General features: G+C 42.4%; 1 protein-coding gene across 1 annotated transcript in view; it reads right to left on the minus strand.

Moving 5' to 3' along the window:
• Nucleotides 1–24,027, minus strand: part of negr1 (neuronal growth regulator 1) — a gene marked incomplete at both ends in the record, with an annotated part of 253,490 nt that extends 229,463 nt beyond the window's left edge. The window contains one exon of the mRNA XM_080736118.1: nucleotides 23,858–24,027. Within this exon, the coding sequence (XP_080592244.1) occupies nucleotides 23,858–24,027 (170 nt within the window). The remainder of the gene's footprint in view (nucleotides 1–23,857) is intronic.
• Nucleotides 24,028–24,869: the final 842 nt, after the last annotated feature.

Genomic DNA, 24,869 nt, shown 5'->3' on the forward strand with positions numbered 1-24,869 from the left:
TTATTTCTCAATAATTACCTTCATTGTTAGGGTTAACGCTTAACTGGTTCACTACAGTTTTCATTTTCTCTTACAATTTCTTACAGAAAATGTCATGTTAAAAGGAAAAAAAAAGGATTTATGGTCCTTGCATTTTCATTCTTCAAAGTAATCTCGGTTTCCGGCTAAAAAGCTTAAAATGGCCTTGACTGCATGGTCTAAAATTGTCTCTGAAGAATGAATTGTTAGCATACATTTTTTTCTTTAATCTTGCCTTATATGCACTGTGCTGACTTCTTTGGGAAGCTGTAGTGGCATCAAATTCGGGGCTTATTTCTCTCTCTCAGATAAAAGCTGGATATTATCTTTCCTCAAGCTACGAATGTTCCTCCAGGTAACGTTTCTGTTTCGAAGATGCACTGAAGCAGGTTCAGGAAGTCTCAGCTCATTTCTATACTTGGAGTAAAAACCCGCAGGGAGAATGAGCCATCCGTGATTTTACACTTTTCATATCACGCCTACACGTTTAACATTGATGTGTGGTGGTGAGTGCAACAGAGATTCTGCGTCTCAAAGACATATCCCGTCATTTTCCTTTACTTTGAAAGTTGTTCTGAAGCATCAAACTATGGTACAAAGACCAAGAAGGGTTTAAGGTTAGCTACACAGTGTTACTCTTTAAAAAAATAATCACGTTTGTATTTCCAGAAAAGACCTTATACTGTATCAGGCAGGCATTGTTGGGGGTGGGGTGTCACACTAGACTCGGGGGGCAACGGAACAGTGGATCTCTTAATAAGGCACGGCAGCTACAGACACTGTAAACTTAATATCCCTTCATCCTCCACGTTGGCCTGTCGGGCAGAACACAGTGATTCATCAGCGGCTAGATTCATATGTCAGCACATCTGACTGAGAAATTGAAAAATAAGCCAGAGCTGGTTCTGAGGACAGTCATTTCCCAGATTGCCGGTGTTCATCACTTCAACACCCACGCCCTCTTTTCGTGTCGGGGTGCGCAGTCATCACCATTAGCACAGCATAATGCAGCATCTGCTCTAGATATTCCCTAAAGTGAACCAGCGCGTGTCATTAAAGTCATAGAGCACAGCACCTGTTCCTACGTGTAACTCTAGCTGTGCTCAACGCCAGCGGAAAATGCAGCACATCAGTAACACAGATACAGCGCCAGAATCGCAACGACTCAACCTGCTCAGGACAGGATGACCCCTGCAGGGGCGTCACACTTAATTCTGGGCCCTGGGTACAAGGATTCACTGCGGGCCCCCCCATGAATGTTCTTCATGGGGGGGCGGGGGGTTTAACCCATTTAGACTGGGAACGCATTATACGCTTTATTTTGTGCTTTAGCTATTGAAAAATAGCAGATATACAAGCTCACAGCGTGGCACCGAGTGCCGCGCTGCAAGCTTGTAGATCTACTATTTTTTTTAAACTCAATTCAAATTTCTAAGGTTTTTTGAAAAACCTATGTTTCTATGTCAGTGGTGCTCAAACTTTTTCATGTGAAGGACCCCCAAAATGATATGTATTTGGCCACGAAACCCCATCTCAAAACATTCCAGGGAATGTTTTGAGATGTTTTTCCTAGTTCCAGGGACCCCCCAGAGGCAAAATTATAGTAACAAAATGTTCGCTTAAAAAAATACATATATTCAAAGATTTGCACACATTTTCAAGACTTTTCAAAAATAGCAGATCTACAAGCTTGTATATCTGCTATTTTTCAATAGCTAAAGTATACAATAATTAAGGCCCCTCGACCTTAGGCCTTGTAACTCAGTCCCACTCCCCCCCCCCCCCCCTTGTGACGTCCCTGGACCCCTGATATGAACAAAGATGATCCAATCAACTAAAAGGACCAACCATTAGGAACCTTGCCAGTGACACAGAGGACGTTGTCACATTGTCAGTCATGCAGGGGCAGTGGGTGGAATCAAGAGACAGGACCAGGTTTGAGTTTTGCAGCAAAATGAGACGAGGACAGCTCAGTGAAGCCAACTAACTGGTCTGGAGAATGTGAAAGACTGGAGAGTGATTGCACGCCTCCAGGGAGCTCTTCTCTGCCACCTGACTGTGTCAAACTGCCTCATGCGATCTGTGTTGAAATATAGGATGTTGAAATATATGCTCCTATATGTGACAATTCTTATATGCCAGCACAGCAGCGCAATGGAAACTATAGCCTAACCACGGCATTATCTACAGACCTATTTCTTCTGGAGATTCTATGGCTGAATGCTAACTAGCTTGGAGCTGTAATCCTCCTTTTCATATGCTTCCCTGGGAATAACAAGCAAACAGGAATAGAGCGAGGCTCTATCACAATGAGCCGCCCTGAGCTGACGGTATTCATATGTGGTTGCATGGGTGTAATGGGGCTGAACCAGTCCATTCAAAATGTCCCTAGTAAAGCGATCCTTCGTCTAATCTAATTGGAGAGCATTTGGATTTGAACCTTTCGGTAACGTGGCTTGTCTCTGCTGCCAAGAGCAACATAATCTTATACTTCATACAAAACAAATGATAAGCCATTCATCTTGGAATACATGTATTCAAGTGCTAAGCAGACTCAAGGTTACAATTATGCTACTTCTCAGCAAATGAACCCTAAGTGACCCTGAGGAGATATAAATAATGTTACTGCTGCACAATTACCTGTTATACCGGAGTATGCATATTACATTACCACAAGGTTTGTTGATTCAGTGGTTTTGATGACATTGTAATGAACTTGTTAGAAGATAATCATTATTAAAGTGAATATCGGTAAGTAAAAGTAGTACTCAACTGTGTGTGAAGATGCTGCCTTGTTTCCTCATGATGCCAGATTTATTTTTCAACCCTAATATTCACAGAGATACTGTATCACAGTATCTTGATGTATGGTATAGTGATGATGTCAACATACACACATCTGCATAGTGTAGGAATGGAATCCGTTGCACACCAATACCTTGCCTGCTTCAGTGAAACTGATATTAGAGTCAATCCACTGAAGAGATGTACGATGTGATCAACTGTAAGTGATAAACCAAAAGAGTCAAAGTCATGAAACAGGAGACATCTCTGTGATAAGAGGAAAACATGTCACAGAGATGCATGTCTTAAGTGTGGTTGTATTACAAGAGCTGAACCATGGCCACAACCGAGTAAAAGGCCATTTCTGTTTTATGTATTTTGTCTGGAGGAATCCAGCTTCAGCCTGCAGAGGCCTTATTTGGATTATTGATGGTTTGATAAGGACCGACATGGGCCCAAGTTGCTATTAATTTGGTCCTCCAAACAGTCACTCATTGATCGTAATCCTTTTCATGAAACACAATGAGTGGACTATTGAATGTCACGAGGGGCGCAGCGCAGCTATGCTATGCTCTGTTTTGTTCGGGCCACGCTCTTTTTGTGAAGTGATCATTTAGTACAGTACAGTAGAACACTGGAATGCGCGTGTACAGAGATGAGTGAAGACTCCAGACATGTATGCAGACAGTGTGCGACCGAGGGCATTTGCCTCAGTTGCCCTGCCCTTCTAGAATGGAAGAAAAAAGAGACAGACAGAAAGACAAAGAAAGATGGAGTGAATAGGGAGAGCGCAAAGCCAGCCCCGGGTCTAAAATTAGAATTCTAATGACTAACTGTCTGTCTCACAGATCACTTTGTGTATTCAACATTGAACATTAACACCGGCTGACTTAATTTCCCGACCATGGTTTAATTGGATCAAAGTGTTGTGGTCTTACTGTATGTATTACACTACAGATAGTGAGGTTATCGAAATATGTAGGTGAAAGTTCCATCTATGGATAAACCCTCACTGGTACCTCATGTTAAAATGAATTTACAATTTGACATAATACTGAATCAAAATAAGACATTGTTAGTCAGGATGCCAGAGGTTTCCCATAAATAATGTTGGTTAACAGCCATTATAAAATCCTATGATATTCACCAGATTTTTTTATCACATGCTGCGCATTGTGCGCGCGGCCGCTCCTGTTCACGGCCGCCCGACGTGTCTTCTTTCACCCGGAGAAGAAAAAATACAACCGCGGTGATCCATGAGTCAGATATTTTGACCAAACGAGCAATGTGGGAAAACAAACGGAGAAAAGGCCATTTTACCGCAGCCAGATAAAATGGAAGTGAATGAGGAAGTGGAGGTCAGCCGAGACGGCTTTTGCGAGGCATCATAGGAAGTTGAGTTTTTTCACTCACTAGCGGCCGCCGCAGCTCGGGGGGCTATCGGTTACCATGGTAACCAGGTAAGACGTCTGTGAGCATCTTAACAGGGCCGTGGCACTTCAGGGGGGGAAAAGTTAAGAGTAAGACACCTGTGGACATCTTTGGCACTCATTATGGTATCTTATGCTTAAAAGGTGAATGTTTTTACTACTTTTCAAAAATGTAATAATCCTTAAAACATGTTTTAGGAAAGTAAATATTATGTAAAACTCAGCCTGGCAGAAATGTCCAAAACTGTTCGTTTTCAGAAAATGGAAAAAAATCTGTTCAAATGGATCCAGTTAGTTATTATATAGTCACAACTTTTATAAACCCCACAGACACAGCTGAGAGGCAGCCAGGGACACAGAAGGCCCAGTCTATGTCCCTGAGCAAGACACTTAACCCCTAACAGCTTCACATACAGTATGTTCCCCATATGTGCAAATATACAGTGACAAATACATATATTTTTTTATATGTTTTTATCCCATGTTTTTGTACCCCATTTTTCACCCAGTGCCAATTGCCTATAAAGCTGTAATCCTGGGCGCTGCTCTCCCACTGCCAACTTGGGGAGAGCCCCGAGCTGAGCTCATGCTTCCTTCAATGTAAGTGGAGTGAGCACGCCGCTTCTTATCACCTGACAGGGGGGGATTTTTCCGGTAGGACGTAGCGCATGGAAGGAACACGTTATTTGTGAGGGTACCTACCTACCTACCCTAGGGGACACAGGGAGAATATGAAAACTCCACACAGAAAGGCCCTTTTGCCACTAGGGTATGGGCACTGATGACGCGGCGCAGGGAACACGCCCCCAGCGCCCCAGGTGGGAATCGAACCTGGGACATTCTAGCTGTGAGGCAAAAGCACTACCGACTGCGCAAGGGCGCAACCGTGTCCCCCATTTTTGTTATCAATATTGTTCAGTGATAAATAAATTATTATTAGAAAGACTTAACCACTTTCAACTCTGTGTAGAAAGTCACAATACATCACATCTAGACGAATTGTGAGCTTGCACGTCACATTCATATGGTGAAGTATAAAATAGGGATAAAATAGGGATGAAATAGTGAGAATGATAAAAAAAAAACACCATTGCGTATTAACAATGAGCTGTGTCTTTCATCAAAAAATAGAATAGAATAGAATAAATTAAAATATAATTTCATTCAAACAGAAGGCATTCATTTTCAGTAAATCCAGAGCCTATTTCATCCATATTAACACACATACACATATATAATGCATGCACATAAATTTAAACTAACAACTGAAAATCAGCCAAGTGTGGCTTTTTCTAATCTCCGTACAGCACGACACCTCTGTTTACCTTAACTCTTGACCCCAGCTTTAGAGCAAAACCACTTCTGTGCTCCGAGTTAATATTGATTTGCTCCAGTGCGTCATCCCCCATTTCTAACAATTACTAATGCAGACTCTCCAACTGTGCAGCTCCAACAAACGTTTACGGCCCTGGCAATCCACATACTCAAATGCTGATGAGGAAAGATGAAGAAAACTGTACAAGTCATGACAAAAGTGAGCAAACTCTGCTATCTAGAATACCGGTCATGCTGGGCTTCAAGATTTACACGCAAACGGAAACATTCACATTCAAAAGTGACTTTTGCCTTAAGGTAGTGTAGCGGTTAAGACCTCAGTCTTTGGAACAACAACATGCTATAATTGGATCCCAACAGAACCTAACATTGTTTTACTCCACATGCTGTACAGTATGAACAATCTCTGCTTCCCCACTGCCTCAATGACTTCACACTACCTAGTCACAGATAACCAGACGATCAGAGGTCTCAGCCTACTGATACGTTGACATTTAAATTCAGCGAATCAGCAAAAACTGGGTGGACACTATTCAGACATGTAAAAAATCACACCCGTGTGAACTGAGCGGTGGTCGTGGGGGGGGGGAGGGGGGGGGGAGGGGTGCCTGTGGGGGGGGGGGGAGGGAGGGGTGCCTGTGGGGGGGGGGGGGGGGGGGGTGGGGGGGTGTGGGGGGGGAGGGGTGCCTGTGGGGGGGGGGGGGGGGGGGGGGGGTGCCTGTGTGTGTGGGGTGGGGGTGTGTGTGTGTGTGTGTGTGTATTGCAGTTGATGCTCAGGGCAGGCTAGACTCAACAGCACCTCTCTGGTCACCCAGGGTACTCAAGCTACACCAGAGGCTACATACAGACAGACAGACACACACACACACAGACACACACACAGACACACACGGCCACGCTATGGAGACGGTGTGACCACCGCTCAAAAATAACAGCAGCATGGAATTGTCTGGCTAGGCGAGACTACGCATCACCAGGGGGTCTAGGCCCCTCCTTCATTTATACCAGGAGTTAAACATTTTACATATCTAGGGATTTAAATGTGGCCTTATATTTAAACAATAGTTAAACAAATTTAGTTACACACTCAACAGAACTTCTGATTTAAATATATATGTAATAAATACATAGATATATAAAATATAGGTCTTCACTGCCAAATATTCACAGTTTGAATTAAGATGAACATCTTAACCAAAGTTAATATTTTAAGCTCAATGCTACAGCCTCACCCAATAAACCACTAAGCTACAGACAGCAGTAATGTTCAACATTTACAGTATATCGACAATGTCAGGCAGAAACCTTGTATCTCCAAGTTTCAAATGTGTATGTTTTTTGGGTAATTAATACCCTACTTCATCATACAAAAGTGTCGCACAAAAGTAAAACAGATTTACAAGCAGATCAGCGTTTTTCACTAGTTTAAATCGGTTTTAAAATAACAAAAAGGGTAAGGTTTTGGACATACAAGGTTTCCACCCGACAACGACGATATGGTGATTTAAGTAACCAGACTAACCACAGATCAAGCTCTGGATAATGCAACAGGAGAGGAGAGAGAGGCTGGTACGTGGTTTGTCTCTTTCAAAACATGGCTTCAGTCTGAGGCATCCGTTTTGTGGCAGACTCTGAAAGAAAGTTTAGTGCTTCCTTAGATATTTAGTGTTGAATTATTTTCTAACCTTCTATTCTAACATTGCTCAACAATGTCATGAGTTCAGCTCCATTGCATTGCAAACGCTCTTTGTATGAAGAGCGGCAGAGAAACCATGTGTCTGCTCCTTGTCTCAGAACCCATGCTCTGCTAATAATGGCTGTTGATTGGTGGCTGACCTATTCAATTCTTTCATTCTGGAGAGAAAGGTGTTCATACTCAAAGGGATATGGAGACAAGGGTTTGCTTTCCATTCAGGGTTCATGTAATGGGTTTAATTCACCATGTTCCTCCTTTTTCTTTCATTTAGAATTAAGGGGGCTCTTCAGGCTAATACAGTTCCATGGCAAATTCCCCTTGCAACACATCAATTTCATCACAATACTAGCGGCACAACCGACTTGGTTTCCAGACCTTACTGGTTTATTTCTCAGTTTACTAGCAAATACATATAATAAATGATTGTTAAGACTATACATATATAGTTATAACGCTTGGTGTGAACAGCCCACAGCAGTAAAACGATTGATTGCTATGCACCAATGAAGCCACCCCTCTCCTTTCAAGTGTGGGTGCAAAAATATCTGGATATCTGCAAAGGAGTCAACGAGAGAGATGTGGAATTGGGGGCGCTTTGAGCTTTTCTTTTCTTTCTTTTTGGAGCTGTGTGGAACACAGGCTCCCTATACGTGGCTGTGTGGGTCTGTCTGTGTGTCTGTGTGTATGTAGCCTGAACTTCCTAAACTTCGGCACGCTACTAGTCCCACAGTTTTGCCACCACACACTCGCGCCATATGTCAAATCGACCGGCTTACTCGGGAATCGTGGGCTAGTAACTTGCTAAGAGAAAGGTTCAATAGTTTAATTGATATTAATTTATTAGTGAATTAATTTTCCCCATTGACTTATAATGGGAATCGCAAAAACTCACATTCAATTATTTGTCTCTCGCAAACCATAGGGGCTAGAGTTTCAAGACTTGGAGAGGAGGTTCATAATGATTTCAAGGATTAAATAAAAAATAATTGTGTCATTTGGCCGCATGGTGGCGCCATAACACCCCACTTTACGTTTTGGCCTGTAACTCTTGAACCGTAGGTCGGAAAATTAAAAATATTTTTTCCCTGGATTCCTTGGGTCATGACGCATCTCCCCATATAGGCCACGCCCATTTGCGCCATGATAGATTTTCCGCCATCTTGAATTTTCTCCAAAACACACTTTTTGCTCCTTTTCCTACATATTTTCTTCAAATGTCACAAAAATCGGTACACATGATCCACACACACACACACACACACACACACACACACACACACACACACACACACACACACACACACAAACACACACAGCTCCACTTCACACGGGTGTGATTTTTTTTTTTACTTTTTCCATTGTATTACAGTATCATACCAGTATCAATCACTAGAGCTATGCACGTTGGGAACGATACCTGTTGAGAACCATGCATGCCCATTTGCAATATCTGTTATACCCGTTGTCAGTACCTATTATCATAGTATACGAGGACAGTTTATGATATCAGTACTGTCTGTTACATCGTACTGTATATTATTGATGACATCAGGGTAGAGATTGTTTTCTTATTCAGATTTTCTGTCTAAGCTGTTTCTTTGAGACTTGACCAAGCAGGTCACATATTTGATGATGTATTTGATGATGTCATTTCTCTATATATATTCATTTGGTCAAAACATCAGATAGTAGCGAACGTGTGCACTACTTCATCTACTTGTACTACTTTAAAAAATACTGCCAAAAAAAATCGGATTTATGAGAAAGGCCGGCCGATCACCTACAACCAGATGATTTCGAACGGCGGCCAATTTCTTGCGCATCTCTACATCAAGGATCTCTATATGTATGGGCCACAGACATACAGACTTAGCGATTTTTTATAGAATTGACAACCACCAATCTGGACATCCAACCTTACTTGCCCTACTTGGCACATCACTCCTTGAGTCGATCACTCAGATAGTTCTCCAGATGTTCACAGGACACACAGAGATTTTGTGCATTTATTTGTCCCTAGGGACACTGATTTATTTCAGGAATGATTTTTTGTTTGAATGTGATGAATGTCACTAACAAATGTTACTGTAATAAAGGAAAAATAAATTGCGCCCCCAAAATTTATTTTTGGGAATTCATGACATCTGTATAATTGGTTTTCTATCACTCATTTGGTCTAGAGTGCCATACATACAAGCTAGATCCAGCCCTGAAGGAAATGGCTTTCATTCAAGACTCTCCTGTGTGCCACTTTGGGTCTGTCTATGTGTGTGTGTGTGTGTGTGTGTGTGTGTGTGTGTGTGTGTGTGTGTGTGTGTGTGTGTGTGTGTGTGTGTGTGTGTGTGGGGGGAAGGAAAGAGGAGTAGAGAAAAAATCACACCCGTGTGAAGTGGAGCTGTGTGTGTGTGTGTGTGTGTGTGTGTGTGTGTGTGTGTGTGTGTGTGTGTGTGTGTGTGTGTGTGTGTGTGTGTGTGTGTGTGTGGATCATGTGTACCGATTTTTGTGACATTTGAAGAAAATATGTAGGAAAAGGAGCAAAAAGTGTGTTTTGGAGAAAATTCAAGATGGCGGAAAATCTATCATGGCGCAAATGGGCGTGGCCTATATGGGGAGATGCGTCATGACCCAAGGAATCCAGGGAAAAAATATTTTTAATTTTCCGACCTACGGTTCAAGAGTTACAGGCCAAAACGTAAAGTGGGGTGTTATGGCGCCACCATGCGGCCAAATGACACAATTATTTTTTATTTAATCCTTGAAATCATTATGAACCTCCTCTCCAAGTCTTGAAACTCTAGCCCCTATGGTTTGCGAGAGACAAATAATTGAATGTGAGTTTTTGCGATTCCCATTATAAGTCAATGGGGAAAATTAATTCACTAATAAATTAATATCAATTAAACTATTGAACCTTTCTCTTAGCAAGTTACTAGCCCACGATTCCCGAGTAAGCCGGTCGATTTGACATATGGCGCGAGTGTGTGGTGGCAAAACTGTGGGACTAGTAGCGTGCCGAAGTTTAGGAAGTTCAGGCTACATACACACAGACACACACACACACAGACAGACAGACAGACAGACCCACACAGCCACGTATAGGGAGCCTGTGCTTCACACAGCTCCAAAAAGAGAGCACAGCAGGAGAGCATAGTTGATGAAAAGAGAGACAGAGACAGAGAGACAGACAGAGACAGAGAACACGGAAGGGGAAAGAGACCATGGAGGGAGGGTGGTTATGAATGGAGAAGCTCTAGTCTTGTAGTGGTGTAACCCTGTTCTCCTTGACTTGACTTGCCTGTTTGTAACAGTTCAAGAGTAAACTTTATACAGCAAAATACTAGTAAGATATGAAAAGTCTAATAGCCCCGCTAGCGGCCACTAGAAGCTGTACTGCTCCAACTGGACTAAAGCGGCTTGAACTGACTGACATTGGCATCCTTGGACTGACATTGGCAACCCTGTGTTGTCAGTCGTGGGCCTAAAAATGACTAAAAGAAGAAAAGAAAAAGAAAAAGAAAAAGAAAGCTCCTTGGAGTACAGGTCGTCTTTGCAGGGCAGGTATCTTATTGTGGGCCCTGGTACGGGCTCCTGGTGGCTCTATATCAGGTTGATATTCGGGGCAAAGTTTCTTCCTTGGCCTCCAGGGAGTGTACATGCAAAGTTTCACGCCCATCAGTCCAACGGTGCCGGAAATTTGCTGTACAGAGATCTGCCTGTTATAGCGCCACCAGGATGCATTTCATCCTTGGCTAAGTGGGAATGAGCATGTAAAGTAATGTATACTGATTTGTGTGGGGTTTGGACCAAATCAACGTGCATGTTAAATAATGTGTACTGATTTGCGTGAGGTTTGGACCAAATCTGTAGGAGTAATAAATAGTTTGTTTAGAAAAAATCTGCCTCCTGGTAGTATAACAGCATGCTCACAGGAGAGCTCATGGTCGAATGACCATTATCTATGAACACGCAATATATTAACATTTCAAAATACAATTCCCCCCACTCGCCCTGCATTGTACAGCTAAAGATTGTCATTCATGCTTGTTCAGCCCATTCATCGCCTCTTTCACAGCGCATTGTTTTGAGATCATTTATTTAGTGTTGCATAGCCAAACGATCAATGATGAATGAACAACTAAAACTGTGTGGAAACAATTTAGAGATCATGCATCACTACAAAGACTTGTAGTGCAGTCCGTCACCCTGGGATGGTATCAAGATCGGTTTTCAAGTTGACATAAGTTTGTAGTGCTGGTTTCTCTGCTGTTCTGGGCCATACACAAATTTAGATTTCCCCAGATGTATCAAGAACTCTGATCATCTGGTTACGCAAGGCAATTCAACGCTGGCACAGTGGGGGGGGGGGGGGGGGGGTGAGGGGGGGGGGTTGCGTGAGACCAGCACAACCTCAGCACTTTCACAGAATGGTCTCAGATTCCCCGCGCCTCCCGGTCTACTCTGCTCCCTCGCCTCTCATTGAAAACGAATTCCTAAAGGCAACATTTGAATTAATGAAGACGTTAATACTGAGCAGCTTACCAAGGCCTTCTGTTTTCAAAGCAGCAGTACTAAGCCCAGGCGGTCAGGACCTGGACCAATCAGTGATGTCTCGATTGGGTCCAGATCAAGTCAAACCATGACTAGTCAGATCTGGCCTAGAATATCACCTGATTTCAACCAACATAAATCCTGCCCACGAAAACAGACGTCCTGGATTAATCAGAGAGTGTCCGATCGAGGCCAGATAAATATCATAACTAGTCAGATATGTCCCAGAATATATGTTCATATTTCAACTAACATTACAAACAATAACAATAATCGTGTCAAACAGAAAAGTCCATATGACGTCCTAGTAATGATGTCAAGATCATCCCCATATGGGCTGTGATCTGGCCTAGTTCTGAACGTCACCGGAGGACGCCATCATGACGTAATTTGGCTTGCTGGGAGGTTTGTTGAACAATCACCAATTTTCAGTGACCATTGCAAAGCTTAGTACTTTAAGCTGTATGAAAGTAAACGCTTGAATTCCAGTCTACGGAATATCAAATTCATAGTCAATGCAGGACCACATTGGACAGTGTTTCATTAAGCTTTTATGTGTATATCCTGGTCTGGGTTAAGTCATTTAAGCCATTGAAATATGAAAATGCTAAATTAATTCAAAGACATAATGTGGAAACATGAGATGTAGTTTTGACTTTATGTTGAGCATTAAGTTAAAAATGAATTAGTAACATAATATAATTAGTCAATAAAACCAGATTATTAACTAGATATCTTACAATGCTTTAAATGAAAGAATTTCCCTGTTATTTTACCAAAATATTTGAATGAATCTGAAGGTTGATGAAAATATGTGACATTGTCTAATGTGATTAAAACAATTTAAGAAACCAAATACCTCAGTAATTATTCTATGATAATACTATTAGCTAGTAGCTACTTCTATTCCCAGGTGTTGCACTCACAGCCACCTCTAGATGGATCATTGCTGAGCAGACGGGATTCTTCCATCTATGGAATCTTCTTCCCTGTACTTACTGGCAGAATACTTCTCAAGATGAGGGAGAGCTGGGTTAAGTTACTTCTTAGATAACTGATCACATTGACCCCAGTACATGGCAGGACGTGACTTCTTCAATATCATTGGATTTCATTAGTTAGGGTGGATGGAAGTGAGTAAGAGCTAAAAATCCCTCCGGTTCATATTTAATTCAAAGCAGAAAGGGCATTGTAGAGATGGATGTACTGTGTCAACAACACGATGTGATATATTATTCTCCCAGGATCAGGACCAGTGTTTACCTATGGTCCCTGAGGCCAGAACCCCACACATGTACACATAGAGGCTGAATATGGCATCACCTGTCCTATCCCTGGAGAACATCTCCCACAAATACAGCCTCTACAGTATGTTACTAATTCTGTGTTGGAACTAGAACAACCACGAACAGATGCAAACTTGTGTTCTTTGAACAAGGGTGAAGGGGGCACTTTACTTTAGCACTCAGGGTCCATGCCAATTGACCTGGATTACAAGATGATTCCAAGCGCCTTGGGTTTTTGAAAGGCGTTATATAAATTCAAGTTATTATTATTATTATTATTATCAAACATATAATTTTCCGAATGTCTGTCTGAGTGAGTGTCTGTCACAGCGTTTCTCCTCAGTGGCTGGAGCAATTTATCTGAAATTAGTTGTCTGGCCCTGTTACAGATGTTGTCCAAAAATCATGCAGATCGGTACACAGTATCTCTATAGCCATTAAACAAAACGGGTATTTCTTACATTGATGCTCCTACATATTATCATGCAAGCACCAGTTAAAGTTACTTTCCATCCCTCATATACTGTGTGCACAGTGCACATCCCATAACCCACACACTGCACATCATTTAGGAGCTCATATCTTTGAACGGGTAAGGGCTAGTTATTATTATCCGAATGTCTGTCTGTCTGTCTGTCTGTCTGTCTGTCTGTCTGTCTGAGTGTCTGTCTGTCCAACTGTATCTCCACGGTGGCTGGAGCAATTGATCTGAATCCGCATGACCATTAGCATATGAACACACCTGACATAACTGCGAAGCCCGTTTGTCACTTCCACAAATCGTACGCTGTATATTAGCATTTCTATCGTGTACTGTATCTATTCTGCATCTAGCATGAGGCATAACTAATTCTGCATCTAGCATGAGGCATATCTAATTCTGCATCTAGCATGAGGCAACATTTTTAACCAGCTCTCTCTCTCTCTCTGTGTGTGTGTGTGTGTGTGTGTGTGTGTGTGTGTGTGTGTGTGCGTGCGTGTGTGCGTGCGTGCGTGCGTGCGTGCGTGCGTGCGTGTGTGCGCGTGCGTGCGGGCGGGCAGGGGGTTACACACCTTTGGTGTCTGTCTGAGTGTCTGGCCCTGTTACAGCGCCACCAGGAGGCGGGTTTGAGGACAGTACTCCTACAGGTTTTGTCAAGAAATCATGCCGATCGGTACACAGTATCTCTATAGCCATTAAACGAAACAGGTATTTCTTATATTGATGCTCCTACATATTATCATGCAAGCACCAGTTAAAGTTACTTTCCATCCCTCATATACTGTGTGCACAGTGCACACCACACATTGCACATCATTTCGGAGCTCATATCTTCAAACGGGTAAGGGCTAGTTATTATTATTAGGTGGCCAAAAGCAGGATAAAAGACTAAACTCCTGGCCATCATGGACAATCCCTCTCATGCCATACATGACACTGTGGCAGGGCAGAGAAGCTCCTTCAGCAAACAGACTGCTACACCCACGATGCGAGAAGAAGCGCTCAGAGACGTCATTACGTGCGCGTCCCGCGTCAGAGACGTGTTCACGTCGCCCAGAGACGCATTCATGCCTGTGTCCCGGGGTCCCAGGGACGCACCCTCATTGGAGTACATGTTAAAATAATTGACAGCATCGCGGTCAGGGTCCCCGCGGAATGAACGTGTCGCAAACAGCATTTCGTTTCATTAATATCCTCGCCAGAAAGTGCCTGCCGTCTGTCTCTTTCTGCATGCAGCGGAGCCACAGCGCTCTGCAGCAGAGCAGAGGTGAACGGACTGGCCACTGCTCGCTCGCTCCCAGTCCCGGGTACATGAACTGCTCTGTCACAGTGATGTGATGCTACATTTAGCTACATGCTAACGCTACTGCCGTTTCTGGCTGCTCGTCTGGCACAGAGTGAGGCTGGCAGAGGGTCATAAACTCATTAAGTCATAAAAAGACGTCTGATTTTCAAAGCGGAGAAACTAATTATCTGTGATTTACAACAGCCATTCTCCCGAGCGCTCTACACGTTCTCATCGTACTTGAGTAAAAGTATGCACTTAGGACTAAAAGTAAAAGTACTCATTATGCACAATTATTCTGTTTCACATGTTACCAAATAATATCCTTTGAAAATAGCCATGGCTGAAGTTGTTATGTAGGCTATACTTTTCAAAGTAACTAGTAAAGTTTTCGAATAATTGTAGTGGAATAAGTACAATATTTGCCTCAGATGTATAGTAGAGTAGAAGAAAAAGTAATGAAAATTGGAAATACTCCAGTAAAGTAAAATTACCTTTTTATTACCCCAAGAAAATAAAAAAATACCATTATTGCACCAAAGTAATCAACAAACTAAAACTATACTATCAAAAATGTCAAACATTAGTCAAATTGTAAAATAATATAAGAAAGAGGCAAACATTTTATAAATAGCCGATCTAAAAGCTCACAATGCTAAAAAAAAAAATGGGGACCCATACATTTTTTCTGGGACCCACACATTTTTTCTGGGACCCATTTGAATGACCACCTGTGGGTCCCGGGACCCATTACATTGAAAACCTATTAACATCACTGAGCGCTATAGGAGATACTAGCGACTTTAAGCAAATGACGGCTACGGCAGATGGCAACGGTAACCGGAAATGATCAGTGCTTGATAGATCAACCTGCTGCCGTCGCAGCCGCCAGTACGACGCCAGAAGCTCCCTTTCCACATTGCGCCTAAAACGTCTGCTGTATAGACACGTCGCCATGGGAACCAAAGCGTTCAATAAAAGGGATGGGACCCCATCACCGACGGCTGTTTGCTTAACGATTTGTGTCCCAGCACGGCTGACGGCTAGTCATTGAATTTCTTTTTTTTCATTTTCATTTTTTCATTTCATTTGAAAGCTGTGAATCATAGCTACAAAATGATATATTGGTTGTGGAGATTGACCCAACAGTTTTGAAGATATGGCTTATAGAATGATGCCATGCTGAAATACTACATTTGAGATATTCAAGTTCTAAATAAATTTCTAGCCTGATGATCTCTCACATTAATTTAAAAAAGTCTTATTTACATGCAGAGTTAAGCTCTGGCGTTTAAGTGAAATGTAGCCTGATATTTATGAAATGCTTTTGTGGCTTTATCACATTTTAGTGAAAAAAAAAGGTAATTTCAGCTGTGGTCTAAAGTAGTGGCTTCCGAAATGACTGCCCCTGTGTCACACTCAGTCACATTTTGGTTGACTGCTACGGCGATTACGTCATAGCGGCGGTACTATCTGCCTGGCGTTGCTGTCCTGAAAATCATCAAGTTTAAACTGCCAATTTTCTGCCTGCTATTTATACAACTCCTTATCTGGTTGGCTTGATCAGGCTGATTAGGATGAGGGATGTGGAATTCAAGCAATTGGACTATAGTGTTTGGTCCGTTGTTTTTAATATTGTAGGCTGACTATGATTAAATGCCTATTTTAGATGTGTTTTTTTTAGTTTTGCTAATGTCTCTATGAGAGCTGCTGTAACACCTTAACTTCCCTTCTGGGATGAATAAAGTACCAATCTGTCTACCTACCTACTGTACCAACACTTTGGATTAAGGGGCTACTTTCAATAAACCAAGGCCCAAGACAACACCGGCATAACTGTCTTTACCAAGCAGAAATATATGTGATTATGCAATGTTGTCAGGGTAGCATGACTAATTATCATGAAACACTAGGAGAGGCTGACGGATTGATTAAAGATTACACTTGAGGGCACACAAGGAATCAATTTGGCCAGCCGTTTGTGATAAGCGCTGGAGGATCAAGTGGTAACATATCAGTGTTGGGCCATTTGTGCAGAAATAGTCCCAAACAAATCATCACAAAAGCTAATAACATATTAGCCTAGTTGTTTTGTTTTGAGGGGGAATTGCTGTCACTGTGTTGGTTTATCATTTGAAGAATACAAACAATCTATAAGAACAAGCAAAGCAATCTATATTAAGTAATATTTCTCCTAAAGTGGAAGATCACATCACATGATTTATCTGCTAAAATCATTTAGACGCTCTCATTGACTGAGCCATTCACACACTAATACAATGATTAATTATTAAGTACCATAGTTTTATGTTCCATTTAAAACAGTACTTCAAGGCCAACCTTTTCAGAGACCTCTGAATGAACTGTTGTCTCACAAAGCAAGGAGCTGTCAGCTGAAAGTTCCAACTTCATGTTAACCTGTTTATTGTTGTCATTCTTAGCACTTCTCTGAAAACACAAAAACCCATTCGATATTTTCTCCACCGTTGCAATTATGTGGATGCTCGCAGCTGGAGACTGGTAAAACATCCATTTAGCCCCCATCCATTTCTCTACACATCCTTATAATAGGAATGATAATAAGCATATTAAAATGAAGCACCAAAACCACGGCATAGCATCTATTTCCTTTAAGGGATTTAAATTACGGGAGCTTTTCTATTTAGGGCTTTAATTCACTGGTGCACTCAATCACTTTAGCACTAATTGAAATACATTAGAGATAGAAATACTTAATTTTGTCAAAATAAATATAGGCTATTAAATGAACAAAATAACAGATTGGATCGACTAATGAATGATGTCAGTGGAAGTCATTTTTGAAAAAGTTCACACCGTGCAACTTAGTGTCTTAATGGATGTTAGACTCAGTAACACAAGAACAACATGTCACCTCTGCAGCTAAAAGCCCCCACAGCAGCCTAGTTTCAATTTGGTGTTGTGATTGGAGGGTGGAGGAGCTTTATTTCCGAGCACTGCTTGAACTGAAGTCATACCTGTTGTGAAATAAGGACATGAGTGCACTCTAACACATGTGCATTTGACTCCAACTGATAGTGAGGCTTCAAAGCATCCTGCCTGCTATGATCTCCTAGGTGGATAGGAACCAAACCCACTTGTAGCAAATGATGAAACACGTACCGTACACCTCTGAGATAATTTTCTTCTGATTCACTGATTTAGAGTGAGCAGGTCAAAACAGTTACTTAGGTCACAACAACCCTCAAACCTACTTCGCACCCTGCCTAAGCCGACGTCAGCAAGGGGGAGAAGACGACAGCCAGCCCCATGGCCTCCCCTAAGTAACAGGAAATCTTAATAACCAATAATCAAGGATGATGATACACGAAATAAGAAGACCGTCAATCCGACTGATAGGCCCATACTGTATATGAAGATCTCTCTATCTGTCAGTCCTTGTCCCTTTTATGCCCAAATATGGAGATCTTTGTATCTGCCAGTCCTTCTATGCCCATATGAGATCCCTGATGTCATCAGTATATGCCCATATACTGATATTCCCAATTTACAATTTAGGTATTTAGCAGCCGCTCTTAATTCAGAGCGATTTACAATAAGCAAGGACAACGCAAGGTAATACTGTACATTGATACATCAACATCAATACATCAAATGCATAGAAATAGTAATCTAAGAGAATCGTAGGTGGGGCTATCTGTTCTCTATATACTCTATGGTCAACAACAAAATAACGGATATTTCTCCAAGAACAGCATTTTGTATTAAACGATATAGTATTATTTATTTTACCATGGTCTTTGAAACATGGGTCGTTGTCCTGTTCATGCGGTGCAAACATTCCACTTTTGCGAAAGTGCTACAAAATGCAGAACGGTACATCACCCAATTCACCGATGGAAAGGATGCCTTTTTGAAGTGAAATTAACACATGCTGCAAGTAGTTTGACTTTTCCTTTCATCAGGGATAGCTACACGGCTCATCAAACTGTCATCTGAAGGAGGTTTTGGCATCTTTCAACATCCTGCCAAGTGGCAATCGAAGAGGATACAGGTTAAAGACTCTGGATAATAGACATGATCAGAAATTAGAGCTTCGAGAGGATACTGCCACACAACTGTGATATTTTGAGGAATGAATGCCTCCTTGGCCACCTCACTTGCCTGTCACCTTGTGAGCTGAATTACATCAATAGTAATGCACATTGAAAATGGATGCCAGTATAATGAATCTGATGAATACTTTAAGAGCTGGCTTCCCTAGGGCGATAGCCAAGCTGGCCCATGATAGTGTGCATGCTCCAAAGTGTTCAGGAAAGCTATACTACAACACTGGTCTGAGAATTATCTTTGAAAGACTAACTACATCATATTTCAGCTATTTGACAGTGTTGTTGTGCTTGCACTTAATATTTAAATAGGCCAAATTTCCTAATTAATTATCACAGGAACAAACACTGTTTGACAGGCATCACAAATAAACCAAAATATCTGCTTCGGAAGACCAGTGATGTGTTCAAGGATAAGCAGAGTCGACCTCAAAAACTCAATAACAGAATAACAAAATAAAGTATGCTCTTGATCCCAAGTCATGTTTCAGGATTTTGCAAGGACATGTTGTGCACACGCACTGTGAAATACAGCAACATTGCTCTGACAGCGACATTGATCGCATTAAATCTACGTTGAGGATAACACACAAGAGGACCTTGGCGTTTAATCAGCGGTGACAGATTCAGGTGAGCCCCCAGATGTGTCATGCGAGGTAAAAACAGGTTCTCTCCAAGCGAACATATGAGGCTGCAGATATGTGGCAGCTGCATGACAAATTCAAAGCAACTCATATCCGACACTACTCAAAAATGAGCTCTTCCTCGTCTCGACTGGCTATAGTGTGATAAAAGGTGCTGAATTGCGGAAAATGTCTTTCAGCCATGTCTCTTGTTTATAGTAGGTATGAAGCAGATAAAGAGCACAATTCTACTTTAAATCGCATCCCATGGAGTTTCTAGAGTGCCTTAATATTCGTAGCTTCTTGCCTAACCTAAAACCGCCTTTGTGCTGAGGTGTATGAGTGCCAATGGGAAATGTCAAGACCTTTCAGAGAGTCATAATAACAATACAATATCAAAAAGGTGATACATCATCACAGCTCTTTTGGCCCCAACTCCAACAGGAAAACTGCACCAAGCGTAATTGTGCTGGAGCAGAAAAGATTTTCATCAACTGGTGTGTTGTCATGAGGCTAAGGTGTTACATTTATACGAATTTCAGACTTTGAAAATAGTGACAGGTCAATTTTGCACCATTATGGAGTATAAGGTCTCTGGTGCAGCCCTGATATTGCTGCTGAGGGCCAACTGTCAAACTGAATAACGAAAATACAACTGGATCTTTGTCTTACTCTGAGACATGGCCTTGATGCTATTTTCTACTTTTTAGGAGTACTGCTTCTATTTTGTACATGCCCCTCACCTCAAATTCATACCTCATTCATTGACAAAACAGAAACAAAAGTCTAGGGATAAAGTACAGTGTTACAAGACAAAAGTGTGTGTGTGTGTGTGTGTGTGTGTGTGTGTGTGTGTGTGTGTGTGTGTGTGTGTGTGTGTGTGTGTGTGTGTGTGTGTGTGTGTGTGTGTGTGTGTGTGTGTGCGAGCGGCATGTGTGTCTGTTGTCTCTGCGTGTGTGTGCATGCATGTGTGTGTGTGTGTGTGTGTGTGTGTGTGTGTGTGTGTGTGTGTGTGTGTGTGTGTGTGTGTGACGGTGTGTGGAGCAGTAGCCATTTCAGTCTACTTAGGCATCATTTTCAGTCGACTAACTCTGCATTGTTGATTAAGGCTGCTTATCCATATGGAAGAGGATTGCTACAGACACCTTTGTGTTTCCAGACAGCCATTCTCAAATGGCTGTATTAAATTCTTGGCCAGATGAGCCATTCATTTACTGGGGAAATGTCAAGGATTTATATCTGGTTGAATGGAGATGACATCACAAATCACAGCAAATGCTAGGAAAATGACGGCCCATAGAAAAGTTTGAATGCATTTTAACACATTTCTCTGTACCTTGTACTAACATGCATGGAAATGGTGGGCACTCACTCATGCAAGGCATGGGCAACACAAACCAAGCATAACTCATTCCAGATAGACGGCCCTTGTTAATGGCTAAAAATGACCCCATTAGGAGAATGTCCAAGCTCTTAGGTCATTAAAAAAGATTAAACGAAAGATGATACACACACGTAAGCCATTCCACTGGCTCCACCGCTGAAGCTGTATGCATATAATTGATGTGGACCCATTGACCAGAATAAATCAAGGCAGCAGGAGGAACACACAGTCACGCAGCATTAAGAAGGAAGAGGTGGAAGCATATAATGAACACATGACAGGATGGACGTGGCTCTCAGGATTCATTCTATAATCCATACATAGGCAGTGACTCTTAAATGCATGCTCCTGCGCTTGTCACTGTGTGCTCACATTTTCTGCCCACAATCAGCTTTAAGGGGATGGCATAAATGTATTTCTGATCATCTGTGGTACTGATAAGTGAGACTTACAAATAAAACAAGCACAGGCACCGTTTTTTTTTTGTTGTTATGCAATGCCTATGAGTTTTCAAACTAAATGCCCCTTTTGCTGTGTAAAAACCTGCTGCAGCCCATGATGCACAAACATTTGAGGAGGAATATCCTATGCAAATTCAAACACCATCTCGCCATTGTGGTGACAGCGATGAGCTGCAAATTGATGCAGGGCAGAGATGCAAGTGGTGCAGCCTCAGAGCTTTCCAATATGCATCAGGTCAACAGCGTAGATAACTTCACAGTGGCTGCGTTCACATGGAAGGAACCCATCGAGTTTCAAAACAGACCTGGCAAATAGCTGTTGCTGAATTGCCTCCTTAATTGGCTTTGAGGACCTGCAATGAATGGACTTCCAAAATGGTTTCTCAACCCATTTTCCTCAATTTCCAGTTGCTGTTTACTGAGGCAATGACCCGGTTGTCTGGAAAGTGGCGCCCTATTTGAGGGCAGAAGTGTCTGTGTGTGTGAGTGTGTGTGTGTGTGTGTGTGTGTGTGTGTGTGTGTGTGTGTGTGTGTGTGTGTGTGTGTGTGTGTGTGTGTGTGTGTGTGTGTGTGTGGGGTGGTGGGGGTGTGTGTGTCTGTGTACACATGCCTGTGGGTGGGTGGTTGGGGGGTTACAGTTGTTTGTTGAACTGCCTCACTGAAGAGGGATAATCTCTGGCCCAATGAACCATCACGATTGAAGGCACTGCTTCTGTCACTGATCACAGCAAACCCAGATTGACGCCAAGGAATTAAGACTCCCTCTCTGGAGAGACCATCAGAAGCATAAGGCAGTTTGATGGGACAGCCCTTGGGCACGGAGGGAATATATGGTAAAAATGTGTGAGCCCCACTTGGCTTGACTGTTGCTAAGGTAATTCTGTGATGAGCACCATCCCATGAGCATCATGACAATGTGACACTTTGGTATCCAATAGAATGTCCGACGTCCCTAAGGTCACAGCAGGATGCCAGACACTATACTGCCTAATGGTGATATACAGTATACAGGACATAAGCCTTCGATAACACACATACAGTTAGAGTACAAGCCCATAGCTGATTCAAACTTGAGGAAGCTGCTCGGAATTCAGGTCCACACCCAGTGTTTCTCTGAGTCGACAGCCCTGAGGATTCGTATTCAAATGGGGCAGGCATGCCCCCCTCAGCATTTCCTCCGAATTATCAAAGATGAGGAACATCTTTTTATAACTGAACAAAACCTGCCATATCCATGCTGACAAAACAAGAATTATACAGTAACCACTCACATACCACAGTATCTAGCCTAGTTTTACAAATGTATCATAGTCCCTCCAGAATTCTGCAGGACTCAGATTTGAATAACTAGGCTACTGTCTGAGTTTTGCAATATATTGTTTGAAACATTTCTGTCTGAAAAATAAAGTGAAACAGTTGATATAACAGAGCTGCGTAAAAGTCAAATTATGTTGGCTTTGATACTTAAAATGCACTCTTGTGAATTCGAGAAATAATAAAAGCTGTGCAGTTGCACAAACTCCTTGAGGGACTGGCACAAAAAGGGCCCTTGACAGTTTAATTTTCCATCCTAAACAGGCAGGTGAGTTGTATGCAAATAGGATGGGAGGAACGCAGACTCCGGTTTAAAAAACACACTAATGAATCTGCTCCGCACAGCTCTGACATTCTATGGAGCTATGACACCGCATTTGAGCCAAGTGACTTGGCTCATCATATCCCGTTATTTCGAGCTATAAATACAAGTTCGACTTGGCTCAAGTCGAACTTGTATTATAGTTCGAATTCGAAATAACGGGATATCGTGCGTTCTCTGTGAATAGGGGACCTGTCTGGTCTTTTTCGGTAGATGTACCAGTGGACGAAACATCACCAAGCGGACAGCGAGAGTCAAGTTGTAGAGAAGACTAGCCCACACTGACCCTCTACAGTACACTCACTGTCTGCCACTACCAAAACACACCCGGCCGGAGGCTGGAGCTAGATGAATACTAGATGAATAAACACTGTTTGTACGTTGTTATGTCTAGAGAAACTACACTACAAACTTTGTAATTGTGGTCTTTGGTGAACTACGTAATCTTGTAATGAATACCCAGAGTCCTGCACCTGCTGGTGCACCGACTTACCCCCTGCAGACGAAAACAACGACTAGACTGGATTGGATGGAGGGAGAGAGGGAGGGAGGGAAAACAATAGCACCACACATACGGTATTATTAGTGTGTCTACATTGCTGCCGCTGTGAAATGTTTACACCATCTCGAATGGGCAAATGATGCGAGACAAAGCCTAAAAATAGTCTTTATAACGCTTTCTCTGTTACTTTTAACTGTCGCCTCCGCGGCGGAGCAGGGATGGAGCCAGAGAAGCGGGAGAGAGAGAGAGAGAGAGGGAAAGTGAAGTAGTTTTGGTGCTGCGCGCTGCTATGTTTCCTACCTCAGTAGAGCCGTGTCGCCTTGTCTGCTGACCACACTTTCCACCGAGGAATAGTCCACAGTTTGTCCGGCGGGCAGGCAGGACGGGAGAAAGCAGCACAGGCTGAGGATGATCGCAGTGAGCCACTGACCAGAGACACACGCATCCTGCACCGCAAACATGATGTCCATCGCAGCGGTGTTGTCGGCGTTGCGTTTAATTCCCCCTAAAAGTCTTCTTCTCGCAAAGAAAGAAAGGAAATGAAAAAAATACAAAACCTTATGTCCCTCCAAAAAGCCAGCCGCTATTTCCACACTTGGCGATCCGTAAGAAATGGCCCCACCACCGCCGCCGTATAGTTTCCCAGGTTTGTTTTCGTTGGATGAGGAGCCCCACTGACTGTGCGAGGAAGTGTGTGTGTGTACTAGTCTCCAGTGGCTCTCTACACCATCTAGTGAGGAGATGTGATGTAAAATGGGAGCGGACGTAGAGGCAGCAGCAGACAACCCCCAGGCTCTGATCCTGTTGCCATGCGGCCGTTTCCCCGGCAACCTGTTCCCAGTGGCTCTCTTGGGTGATGGAGCAGTTAAATCTGGGAGGTATTGATACAAACAACAGAAACCCGGCGAGAGAGCAATTAAAGATATCGATTTTGGAGGAGCACCCCTGTTCGGAAATGAGCATCACCCTGAGCTTTGGAGGAGGCAGTGTGTGGAAGAAGTTACTACTGGTGGTGGTGACTGATGACGCAAGTGCACACACACACACACACACACACACACACACACACACACACACACACACACACCTGTGTATGTATATGTATATATATATATATATATATATATATATATATATATATATATATATATATATATATATATATATATATATATATATATATATATATATATATATATACACACACACACAAGTGGCAAATAGGCCTACTATATTTTCTAAGATACACGAAAGCACTGTGACGAAAGCAAAGAAATAGTCCACACATACCATACTGTACACACAATGGTCT

Source organism: Nannobrachium achirus (genome assembly GCF_963921795.1).
Source record: "Nannobrachium achirus genome assembly, chromosome: 1".
NCBI classification, from domain to species: domain Eukaryota; kingdom Metazoa; phylum Chordata; class Actinopteri; order Myctophiformes; family Myctophidae; genus Nannobrachium; species Nannobrachium achirus.